The sequence below is a fragment of the Myotis davidii genome, unplaced genomic scaffold (genome assembly GCF_000327345.1).
Source record: "Myotis davidii unplaced genomic scaffold, ASM32734v1 scaffold404, whole genome shotgun sequence".
Taxonomy (NCBI): domain Eukaryota; kingdom Metazoa; phylum Chordata; class Mammalia; order Chiroptera; family Vespertilionidae; genus Myotis; species Myotis davidii.
In genome coordinates this window covers 352902-365612 of record NW_006295824.1, presented here as the reverse complement: position 1 = coordinate 365612, position 12711 = coordinate 352902, and the positions used below count along the sequence as shown (strand labels likewise).

Below are 12711 nucleotides of genomic sequence, written 5' to 3'. Positions count from 1 at the left end.
TAAAAAATATATTTTTATTGATTTCAGAGAGGAAGGGAGAAGGAAAGAGAGATAGAAACATCAATGATGTGAGAGAATCCTGCACGCCCCCCCCAACTGGGAATCGAGTCAACCAGGCATGTGCCTTTGACCAGAGTTGAGCCCAGAATCAAACCCGGGACTCTTCAGTCCACAGGCCAACACTCTATCCACTGAGCCAAACCGGCTAGGGCCAGAGTGACTTTTATGAAAGTTTTTTTTCTCCCTTGATAAAAGATGTGCCCAACAATTTACCCAGTCTTTCAATAAAACTTTGTGAGATACAAATATTTATTTTTCTATTTTTTTCTCCTGAAAAATTTTTTTTTCCATGCATATCTGTTGGACCTCTATATGACCAAATCCGTTTATATACCAATATCGTCCCTGATATTTCACAAGTGGATTGTTCTATTTTAAGTGAGTAGACGGAAACAGGAAAGCTTTGAGGAAAGTCTGATAGAAACTTTTCTTCTGCCGTCCTCACACTGCACCGCAGCTATATTATTTTTAAACTACTATCTCAGAGGGGAAAAACCAAAGAGAGCACGTGGTTAACAGCATCTAGCATGTCTGTGCTGATGACCCTCGACCCTGCACTCTAGTACTTTTTTAAAAGAGAAACACTGCCAATTTCATTGTCATCGGGCTCCGTGTCTTCCAGCTTTCTGGGAGAAGTTGTTGCTTGCCCCAGTCCCTTAACCTCTGTTTAACTTTCCAGGTTCCATCTGCAGTTTCAATCATTTAATAATGACTGTTAGCAGCACTGTCTTTGAAGACACCAAGGAATTTTGATTGCATGATGCGCTGCCAAATAACTAAAATAAAAGGATTTCTCAGGGTTGAGCTCCCTCCCTCCCTCTTCGTTTTTTTGTGGCTATTGGGATGTCAGTAGGAAGCACAACACTCCAAGCTCCCTCCTCAGGCTTGGGCTTAGCGGTAGCTGCTCTCCAGCTGCCTGCCCCAAGCTGACTCTCTGGCACCGGCTGCCTTCCAGGTTATTGCTTGTTCAAGGAGCGTCCCGCGTCGCTGAGCAGATCTCCTCTCTTACCTCTCAGTTTTTCCTGGTCGGACACATCGCAATGGATGAATAGAGTTTTCTGGGGTTCAAACTGCTCGTCCAGAGCAGCTTTACACTCGACACCTGCTTCATAACTCCAATCCACCAGCGCTACCTGCGGGGAAAGAACAGGAGCCCAGGTCCCGCGCAGCTCGAGGACTAGACGCGCAGCAGACGAACAGTAAATAAACAACAGGACGCTCCCCGTGGGGACCTGACACTCAGCGATCCAAGGTCGGGTTTTCTCCCAGCCGCTCTGGGGGTCTCCTCCAGGGCGTCAGCCTCGGCAGCTTTGGGAAGTGGCGCGGCGGTGGGCACGTGGGGGCGCAACGTCCCGATCCCCCACCCCTGGGACCCCCTGGGCTGGGCAGGCGGGATGGTGGAGGGGTGGGAGGTGAGTCTCCGGGCTCGCAGAGGAGGTTCCCGCGGCCAGGCGCCGCTCTTACCTTGGCGCCCTTGTGCAGCAGCGCCTCGGCGATGGCCCTGCCGATGCCCTGCGCCGCGCCGGTCACCAGCGCCACTTTGCCGTTCACGTGCATGGTGCGGCCGCTGCTGGGCGTCTCTGCGCCTCCGCAGCTTTTATGTTCCCGGGCGCGCGCCTGCACCCAGGCCCGGCGCCCTCCTGCGAGTGGGCGGGGAGGAAACTGTCAAGCCAACGCCAGGGCACCCAGGGCTGTGTCACCTTGCCCTGGAGCGCTGCGCGCGATCTTTGCCTTCCTGACTCTCCGCTGACCCCAGGTCACAGCCTTCCTCCACCTCTAGCTGCGCGGCTGGCCGCGAGCGGACAGGGAAAGCAGAAAGGTTATTTCTGAAAAGGATTGCCCTCCATCGCCCCCATGGTGATGACGATGGATGGTGCCAGGTGGGGACTGGAGCTATGGGGGAGAGGGGGAGACACTTTGTAAAGCAGATGATTGTCAACCGCTAGGCTGTACGCCTGAAATGAATACCACATAATATTGGATGTCAACTGTCATTGAAAAAATAAAATTTAAATTTAAAAAATCTTTCCTTTCAGGGCGCTAAAGACCACCTTCTTAAAAGGACAGGGGGGAGAAGAGGCTTTGGGAGCTTCGTTCCCCCTCCTGCGACCGGGTTCTCCACTCCCTTACCGCCTCCCCTCCCCTTCTACTCCCCGCTCCCGAAAAAAGAAAGAAAAAGGCAAACAAAGCAAAAGTTTAAGGATGTTGCTTTTTTGTCCCAGTCTACTTTTTTGTCTGAATTCTGGGCTCACGGCCTTCGGAGCGGGAATGGGGGGAGCGGAGTTAAGTAACACCAATGTTTTTCACTTTCGTTGTGTTTTTGACAAACTTGAATCTGTCCTTTTCACGGCTGGTTCTTTAAGAACCCTGTTGGCACTGTTGTTACAGATCAGGATAGGCTGCGTGTCATCCTGAGAGCGCCCTGCAAGAATGTGTATCGTTCACTTGCACGGGACTTGCAGGTTGCTGTCAGCCTGGTGAATTGTGGGTTCAATGGAATGCTTACCCGTTGACTCATACTTGCTTCAGAGCTCGGAGTTCAGTGCGGGACAGAGGTTCCCTGTCCTCCAGGAACTTGAGTGGGAGCTGGTGCTGAGATGCACTCAGCCAGGGCTATACTGATGATCCGGTCACTTTTTTCTTTTTTTCGTTGTCTCCCCTCCCCGCCCCCCCCCCTTTTTTTTCATGTTTTTACCCCCAGGCTTCAATTTTATTTTCCCCAAGCTTAATACCCGTTGGCATTTATTTTCATGAACAAGGAAATCTCAGCAGCTGGGGAGGTGACCTTTTTGCTGCTCACAGGCCACCGGAGGAAGGGGATTGCTCAGTAGGGAAGGCTGCCTGGGGATGCTGTGTAAGAGAGATGTATGCTGTCAGCAAGCCACTGAAGCAGGTCCTCAAAGTTGCTTTGAAAATGGGTCTTGCCCAGGGCCCCTGTGGCTCAGTGGTTGAGCTTCAATTTAGGAACCAAGAGATCATGGGTTCAATTTCCCCCAGTCAGGGCATGTGCCCCTGTTGAGGGAGGTATCTGATCAACGATTCTCTCTCCTTGTTGATGTTTCTAACTCTCTCCTCCTTTTCCTTTCTTTTTGAAATCAATAAAAATGTATTTTTTTTAAAAAAAGAAGAAAATGGGTCTGGAAAAACTAAAAATATATTTCTTTTTTTAAAAAAGAAGAAAATGGGTCTTGAAAAAATATTGAGAAATTAAGACAAGGAGAGAGATATCTATATTCTATCATGATAAATTGTAATGTGAAGAGTAGGTTGAGGTATCAGATTGAAAGAGAACAGCAGCAGACAAAAATAAGAGGAAATAAACAAAGCTCAACACCTCTAGCGCATGCACAGAACACAGAACAACAAGAGGAACAGTTTCTTTGTCAGGAAAGAACTAAGGAAAGAGACAGGAGGAACCGCTAGAGTGACACAGGGCCCCGTAGGGAGAGCAAAGGGTTGCGGCACATATTGGGGGAAAATAGTTTTGAGAAGATAGAAGCAGTTAATGATGCAAAGTGCTCCGATGCACATAAGAAAAGAAGGCTAGGAAAAGAAATGCTTCGAAATTTTCATGACAATAATTAGTGTTAGTAAATTTATAAGGCACAGTACATATTCATTAGTGCTCACTAATTACTTCTGGATTCATAGAAAATACATGAGCTAGAGGAAAATGTGAGAGGTTTTGTTTGTTGTTTTTGTTTTATTTTGTCTGTTTGTTTTCAGTGCATAGAAAAGACTGGAATTTAAGGCAGAGTTTCTTCTCGTTTCCCACTCCCATTGTCTTTATTCATACCCTTAGACATTTTCCTGTGATGATAGCAATAGCAGTTAGCCTTCTGACTTACTTTTTGCCCCCCAAATTTTTAAATCCAATTCAGTTTCCACAGTCCTCCACGTAAATATTCTAAAACATAGATCTGGTCACATGTAGACATCCTCATTTTTAAATCATTAAGATATTTAAACTGGGAGGCATTCTATGCCCCATGTCTTTGCCGTAGCCCCCGTTTGCACTCTGGGAAACCATGTGGGTTAAAACCTTCTCCACTCTCTCAGCATCAGGCCTATGTCTTACAGCATCTGCTCGCCTGACTATCCTCTACCTTCCACTTTCTTCACTTGTCTTCCAACTCAGCTGGAAAAACACTACAGTGGAAACAGCAATCACATTGTAATTATCTCACTATCTCTTGAGTGTTTGCAAGGAGAGCTGTCTTTATCTCTGGATGTCTCCAGCATCCAGCTCAAAGTATGTGCTTGTACTTGATGAATGCAGTTCAGATAAACATGAGATGAATGTTCAATCAAGAGAAGTTGGGAAATCTGAACCAGATGATGAGATTTCCTGTATACCGTGGTTCCCTTTAATGTGACTTAAAAGTAAGATTGAAAAAAATACATTGGATATATGTACTACATCTTTTTTTATCCGATCATCTATTGAATGACATTTTGTTTGTTTCCATTTCTTAGCTATCATGAATAATGCTGCAATGAACATAGGGGTGCATAAATCTTTGCGAATAAGTGTTTTCAAATTTTTCAGGTGAATGCCCAGAAGAGGGATTGCTGGGTCATATATAACCCTATTCTTAATTTTTTGAGGAATCATCATACTCTTTTCCATAGTGGCTGTACCAATTTCCATTCCTACCAGCAGTGAATGAGGGTTCCTTTTTCCCGACAACTTCTCCAACACTTGCTTTTATCTGTCTTGTTGACTATAGCCATTCTAAAGGTGTGAGATGGCATCTCATAGTTTTGATTTACATTTCCCTAATAGCTAATGAAGTTGAGCATCTTTTCATTTATCTGTTGACCATTTGTATGTCTTGGGAGAAGTGTTGTCCAGGTCCTCTGCCCATTTTTTTAATTGCATTGTTTGTTTAGTGTTGAGTTGTATGAGTTCTTTATATAGTGTTTTGGATATTAACCCCTTGTTGGAGCTGTTGTTTGCAAATATCTCTCATTGATTGGTTCCTTTTTTGTTTTGTTAGCGGCTTCTTGGGTTGTGCAGAAACTTTTTAGTTTGATATAGTCCCATGCATTTATTTTTCCCTTTACTTTCCTTACCTTTGGGGTTAGATGCATAAATCTTCTCTAAGACAAATGGCATACTACTCAGACATAAGAAAAAATGAAATACTGCCATTTGCAACAACATGGATGGACCTTGTGAATATTATGCTAAGTGAAATAAGTCAGTTAGAAAAAGCTAAGACCTATATGATTTCATTCATATGTGGGGTATAAAACTGAAACTCATAGACACAGACAACAGTACGGTGGTTATCAGAGGGAAGGTAAAGGGGACCAAATATATGGTGACAGAAGATGATTTGACTTTTGTTGTTGGGCATACAATGCAATATATAGATCACATATCATAGAAATGTACACTTGAAGACTATATACTCTTATTAACCAATGTCACCCCAACAAATTTAATTTAAAAAATAAAATTTAGAAAAGATTAACCCTCACTCTCTACACATCAGTTCTTGATAAGGAATGCATTCTTTCCCCCATTTTGTGAATGAGATTACCAAGCTTAGGGGCTCACTCAAGGTTACAGAGCCTGGATTCAAACCATTCTGACTTCACAAAGAATGCAACATGCCCATGGAACCTGAGCTCTTCTCCTCCTAGTGCTGTGCATTCCTGGAAGGCAGGGCTAAATTTAACAATATTTGTGCACCATACACAGTGCTTTATACATTATTAGTCTTCAGTAAGTATTTAGAATTCTAGACCTGTAGAAACCTCATATCCATTAGGAATGGGTTCAAATGCATATAACAGAAGATTCAACTCACAGGGCATTAGAGAAATAGGGGCTTGATTTGTTCACATGACAATGCTTTGCTCACAGGGAGGTTGGTGGCTAGAGTGAGGAGAGATGATTCCTGGGGCCAGGGTTGGCAGTGGCTCCTCAGTCATATTAAAATCGGTGACTCACTTGGAATGTCAATCTACTGAACTTCTAGTCAATCTTCCCACCTATGCTATGACAAAGAATTTGTCTCCTCTTTCATGCCAGAAAGCCTGGACCTCCTAAAGGCCTTGGAATTTCCTGAGCAATGTCTTTGTCATGCTATTGAGGTCACTTTTGGTGGACCTCTAGGATGGGGCTGATCACCGGAAGTCCAACTACATGATTAGAGGGTTGAAACGTTGGGCCAGTCCTACCTCTGGGGAGTGGTGGTGGGTTTGGAGACCGAGTTCAATCACATGGCCAATGATATAATCAATCATGCCTATATAATGAAACCTCACAAAGGACCCTGGGCACCAAAAGTCAGTGGAGCTTCATGGTTGGTGAACACATCAATGTACTGGAAGAGTGATATGCCCTGACTTCATGAAGAGGGCACAGAAGCCTTGCATCCCTCCCATACCTCATCCTATGTGTGTCCTTTATAATAACACTGCAATCATAAGTACAATGCCAAAAAAAGAAAAAAATTATTGGTATGAAGAAGAATATTTTGACATTTTATTATATTTTATATTAAATGTCCATATTGACTTAAAAATATCTACAGGGCATTATGTATAGTATACCAATAAACACATCTCTACCCCCTTGCCCCCTTGCACACCACACACACACCACACACACCAGGGGGTTTGTGTGTTTTAGATAGAGGAAGGGAGAGGGGGAGAGAGATAGAAACATCAATGATGAGAGAGAATCATTGATCGGCTGCCTCCTGCACACCTCCTACTAGGGATTGAGCCAGCAACCCCCTGGGCATGTGCCCTGACTAGGAATCAAACTGTGACTTCCTGGTTCTGGGTCATCTCTCAATCACTGAGCCATACCAGCTGGGCACACGGGGAGGTGAGGGAGGAGGGGAGGCGGTGGAGTTTGATATACATTTCTTACAGCATTACTCAGTTTCATTTACATTAGTTATATATTTCTAGCCTCAACATGATTAGAGTTATTAAAAACATGATTCTTGCCCTAGCCGGTTTGGTTTAGTGGATAGAGCATCGGCCTGTGGACTGAAGGGTCCCAGGTTCGTTCCAGTCAAGGGCATGTACTTTGGTTGCGGGCACATCCCCAGTAGGGGGTGTGCAAGAGGCAGCTGATTGATGTTTCTCTCTCATCGATGTTTCTAACTCTCTATCCCTCTCCCTTCCTCTCTGTAAAAAATCAATAAAATATATTTTTAAAAAACAACATGATTCTTAACTAAAACTAAGTTAAATCTGAAATAAACCACCACCCATATAATTTTGTGAAAGCATTCCTGTTTACAGGTTGTATTTTACTTAGTTGTTTGAAGTTTTTTAAAATAAAAAAAAATAAAATGATGAAAAATGAAGTGACAGACAAATTAAAAGTGATGATTTCTTTTCCTGCCATGCCATTGCAGGTACTGGGTGTTGAACATTCAGGAGCAGACATCCTGGGCTAAAAGGACAGCCTGGCACAGAGAGACTGCCAGGGTTAGAATCCAGCTCCCCCACCTCCAAACTGTGTGACCTTGAGCAAAGTACTTCACTTCTCTGAATCTCAGCCTCCTCATCCAGAAAATGAGGATGATGATAATCGTACCTATTTCATAACGGTGTTATGAAGACTATACCGAATTAAATAAATACAAGTCAAGTGCTTAGGCCAGGTTCTGGCACACAGCACGTGTTATGTAAATGCAGTTATCACCAAGCACCATGCATATATCATTGCGCTTACTATTTACAACCCGACTGTGAGGCAGTTCTTACTGAGGTCGTTTTACAGATAAGGCAAACAGGTTTGAAGAGGTGAGGGAGTTGAGCCAAGGTCACTGATCTAGAATATTGAAGGAGGTGGCTTTGAGTCAACGTCGGACTGACTCGTGAGCAGCACTTCTTTTTTTAATTAAATTTCTGGAACAAATATATATTTTCACAAGCACGCTAGTCTTCGCTGACTCAGTTCTGACCTGCTAAAGCGGAGCTTGCTTTTCCTTCACCCTGTGCCCAGGAATGAGCACAGATATCCCAGTATCAGCTAGTCACAGGCCCAGCTCAGACAGAGATATATCAGTCACCTAGTAAGCATAAGCTTATTTAATCTTTAAGTGAGCACATATAAATCGATACAGAAATAGGCTTTTTTCTTTTTTGATATATTTTTATTGATTTCAGAGAGAACAGGAGAGGGAGAGAGAGAGAGAAACATCAATAATGAGAGAGAATCATTGATCGGCTGCCTCCTACACACCCCACACTGGTGATTGAGCCTGCAACCCGGGCATGTGCCCTGACTGGGAATCTAACTGTGACCTCCTGCTTCATAGGTTGATGCTCAACCACTGAGCCACACCAGTTGAGCTAGGTTCTTTTCTTTATTGAAACCAAAGAAGAGCTGCATAAATAAGGCAATTTCTTCAAATATTGGGGTCTAGGGTACTTGTCTTGGCTTTGCCTCCACAAGTTACAACAGAGGAGCGGACTATTCTTGATTATTTCTATGTTTTTGTTTTTTTGCATGCTATCTCATGCCATCATTTTACCAACCTTGCAAAGTAAATATTGTTATTCTTGTTTTTACGGCTAAAGATGAGGCTCATGGAAGACAAGTGACCTGCCCAAAGGTCACATTTTGAAATTAGCGACACACCTGGGTTCGAACCCACCTCATGCAGTTCCAAAGCCTTTGCTGTTTCCACTACATTCAGCTGTCTTAGAGAAATGGATGTTAAACGCAGTTTCTTCCTCTTGGCTAATTCCTAGGTTTCCTGAGCTGCTAAGTGGGAAAATAAATTGACATTCCATGAAACACCCAGTATTGTGCCTGGCACTATTTGGTGATTGATAAATTATTATTATTAGGTTCTTCCTGAATATTTATATTTATTTCTAGACTCAGAGATAAACACTTAGTTAACAATAGAAAAACAATTATGATAAGGATAGATTTATAGTTCCAAAGTATAGGTGAGATATTTTAACTTTTCATGATGTATTAGTGGCCCAGGGCTGCCATAACAACACAATACAGTCTGTGGCTTAAACAACAGAAATTTATTTTCTCACAGTTTTGGAGGCTGAAAATCCAAGATCAAGGTGTTGGCAGGTTTGGTTTCTCCTGAGGCCTCTTTCCTTGGCTTGCAGATGGCCACCTTCTGGCTGTGTCTTCATGTGATTTCCCCGTATGCATGAGCCCCTGGAGTCCTCCTGCCTATTTCCATTTCATCTTCTTATAAGGACACCAGTCAGATGAGAGTAGGGCCCATCCTAACAGCCTCCTTTTAACTTAATCACTTCTTTGAAAACCTCTTTCTAAATATAGTCATATTCTGAGGTCCTGGGGGTGAGGCCTCTAACAGAAGAATGGGGGGTGGGGGCACAATTCCTCTTATAAAAGATGGGTTTTCCAAGTTGGAAATGGAAGTGTGTTTATTGGCAAAACTATATTGGGGAACCTTTTAAATGTATTAAGAATTGAGCCAGAGTTGTGATGTGTCATTGACAAGGCATCCTATCCGTGTGAGTGGTGAGAAGCGGAAGGCAAAGTGGGGACAGAATTGAATGGCCAAGGTTACAGCTGCCAAAAACAAGGCAGTGATGTGTGACAGAGGGTGAGGGTGGGGGAAAGAAATTTCTCTCTTGCAGGTGACCCCAGATTTGAGAGTGAGAAACCTCTGAATAGGTTGCTACACCTGTGTTCTCACATCTTGTGGCAACTGCTCCAAAGTAATTTGCATATCAAATGTTAAGCATATATAAATTGTACCATTTATTCAAAAAATGTTTCTTGGGCACCAAAGATATGTCCTGCATTAGGACATGAAGTAAGTAAAAACAAATGGTTGCCCTCAATAGCACTTGTAACCTAAGCTGGCAGGGGAGGCAGGCAGTCATTTGGACATAGGCAGGTGTATGGGAGTGTGAGTCAGAAAGACATATGGAGTGAGGTGGGTGAGGAGAGAGGAGGCTCCTGTAGTAGGTGCTATTCCTCCTAAGTCCTAAGAGCAGTTTAGGAGCAGTCCAGAGAGGAGGGGAGAGGGTACTGCAAACTTTCAGAAGCTCGTTGCCTAGGCATTGAAGACATTTCCATCTTTCATAAATCCTTAGAATTTTTAAGGTAGTAAATGTAACAGCCCTTATAAATTAAGGTAGAAAAACTTTCATCAGTGAATCTATTTTTGGTTCTGAGAATTAGAATACATAACCGAAAACCAGCTTTGGAATATCTAGAATCTGTGACTTGGAAGTCAAGGGAATTTGGCTGATGTGATCAAGCTACGTGGACATCTGCAAATCAAATCCTCAGGTTCCCCCATCTGTAACTTTAGGGCTTGACTTAATAAGAAAGCCCATGTATCTCCCAAAGGAACTTGATTGTCCTCCCTTCCCCAGTACCCTTGTCTCCTTCCTCCTCTCCTCCTCCTCCTCCTCCTCCTTTCTTCCTCTCTCCCTCTCTCTCATCCAGGCTTAGAATTCCTTGCAATAAGAAATAATAAGAAACTAAGCATGAGAGCAGGACAAGAAAGAACTGTTTGTTCTGGAAGATTTCTATCAGTTAGATCCACTGTTCCAGGGAGTACATTTTATGCTATCTTCCTGAAGAAAATTAATGGGATTTATGGGTACAGAAAGTTACCCAGAAACCTCACATTAGAGTAGGAAGAGGAGTGTATTGTGGTTTTCAGGGTTACAGCGGCTTGACATGGTTAAATAGATGTGCACTAGTTTCCCGGAACATGTTTCCAAAATAGTGGTAATGATGGTGATGATCATGAAGATGGTGGTTATTTATTAAGGGCTTGCTCTATAACAGGCACTGTAGAGGTTTACACACATTATCTCTCTTATTCCCTAAAATGATGCTGTGAAGGTGCACCTGTGATTTTCTTCCAATTTACAGAAAAGTGAGACTTAGAGATATTTAGTCAATTGTCCAACTTCACACCATTAGTAAATGGCAGAGCTGTAGAATATGACGCCATCCTGTGCATTACCGCTATATTACTCGGCTGTACATTTGAAAGTCTGCCAAATTGCATGATGCTCATTACCCACTACCATTTCTTTTTCTGATTTGTGTTGGAATTGAGTAACATTTCTAGAAGACATTGTGGATATAGTTAGGCATTTTTTAGAATTGAACGGTAGGAATAAGATCCTGGGCATTGAGTAACTGTATGGTTAGATGGTGCTGAGTACCCAGATTTTTCTGGACTGAGCTTTAGAAAGAAGAAGGGAACGGCAAGTCTTCGGATCCCAGCTTACCACTGACCAGCTGTGTAACCAGAGGCAAGTCACTTACTTCTTCTCAGCTGTTGTATAAAATTTGAGGTGGGGGTGATGGTTTTTATGACAATGTCAAAGGAAGGGTAAGTGATAAGATGGATGTGAAAGTATCCAGCCCTAAGCTTGGAACATCATTCAATGTTCATTGATCCCCAGAAGCTCCTGGCAAAGTCGAAACACATTTTCAAAGACTAAATTTTTGCAAAAGGATTTGAGGAAGGGGAAAATAGAAACTTTGGAGGGGTTTCTTGGTAATTCTTAAAGGAAAGCAACAGAATAAAAATCAACTAGAAAATATAATTGTGAGTAATGAATAAAATCAAATTTAAATTTCAGCATAAACAGGTAAACATGATCTCAATTGTTGCTGTGAACTAGTAGATGGCAGCCGGAATGGAATATGGCAGGATCAGGGGATCCTTTGTGTTAAAGAAACAGACCTGAGAGCAGGCCCAGGGGAGTAGAAAGCATATGCACCGTTGAAAACTCAAGAGAATCTAAATGAGAAATTATTTGGGCAAAGAAAGAAAAAAAAAAGAAAAATATGAAATGACCGGTTTGGCTCAGTGGACAGAGCGTCAGCCTGCGGACTCAAGGGTCCCAGGTTCGATTCCAGTCAAGGGCGTGTACCTTGGTTGCAGGCGCATTCCCAGTGGGGAGTGTGCAGGAGGCAGCTGATGGATGTTTCTCTCTCATGGATGTTTCTAACTCTCTATCCCTCTCCCTTCCTCACTGTAAAAAATCAATAAAATATATTAATTAAAAAATAAAATTATTAATTTTATAGAGTACAGTACAAACTGAAATCCAGCTTGGATAGGTCAATTCAGTTTAACTTACAGTTACTTCTCCCACTCACAGTCAAAGTGACTGGTGGCAAAGATTTTTAAAAATACAGACATAAATTCTGACTTTAAACAACTTATAAGCTGGTGGAAGTGAGGAGAGCAGGTGATGGTATATTTTGTCTGTTTTCAACTGAAAGAGCAAAGCATGAGAAAAATACTTAACTTACTTTATTGTCACTCTCCGCTTCTCACCTCCAACTGCTCACAGACTGGGACCTTCCTCCCAAAGCCACAGCTCTCTGTATTGTGGCACTGCCTCCCGACCTTCCCAAGCCAAATTATCTTATGCTGACATTAGAGTTTTTAAATACAGTTTAAAATGGCAGTTGTACTGTTCAAGAAAAAAATTAACCTTGCTCAGTAATTTGAAACAAAATCATGCCCTCTAAATATTTTATATTTCAGTACATTTCTTGGGTGAACCGACTTGAATTTTTAGAACAATTTTAGGTTTATAGAAAAATTGAACAGAAAGTTCAGAGCTTTCATGTACCCTCTAAGCTCCCCCAACTTGTCAGTTCTGGGCCCCAACCCCACATATTTCCCT

The 12711-nt window shown here is 42.7% G+C and overlaps 1 protein-coding gene across 2 annotated transcripts in view; it reads right to left on the bottom strand.

Annotated features, from left to right (window-relative positions):
• The window catches only part of HPGD (hydroxyprostaglandin dehydrogenase 15-(NAD)), a 31223-nt gene extending 29500 nt beyond the window's left edge, over nucleotides 1-1723 (bottom strand). Inside the window, exons 1-2 of one of the 2 annotated variants that reach the window (XM_006770729.2) lie at nucleotides 1525-1723; nucleotides 1070-1193 (exon numbers count right to left, since the gene is read on the bottom strand). In XM_006770729.2, coding sequence (XP_006770792.1) covers nucleotides 1070-1193; nucleotides 1525-1617 — 217 coding nt within the window. In that variant the 5' untranslated portion in view covers nucleotides 1618-1723. Of the gene's footprint in view, nucleotides 1-1069; nucleotides 1194-1524 lie in introns of those variants that run through there. The other variant, XM_006770730.2, reaches the window with a different exon arrangement.
• Nucleotides 1724-12711: the final 10988 nt, after the last annotated feature.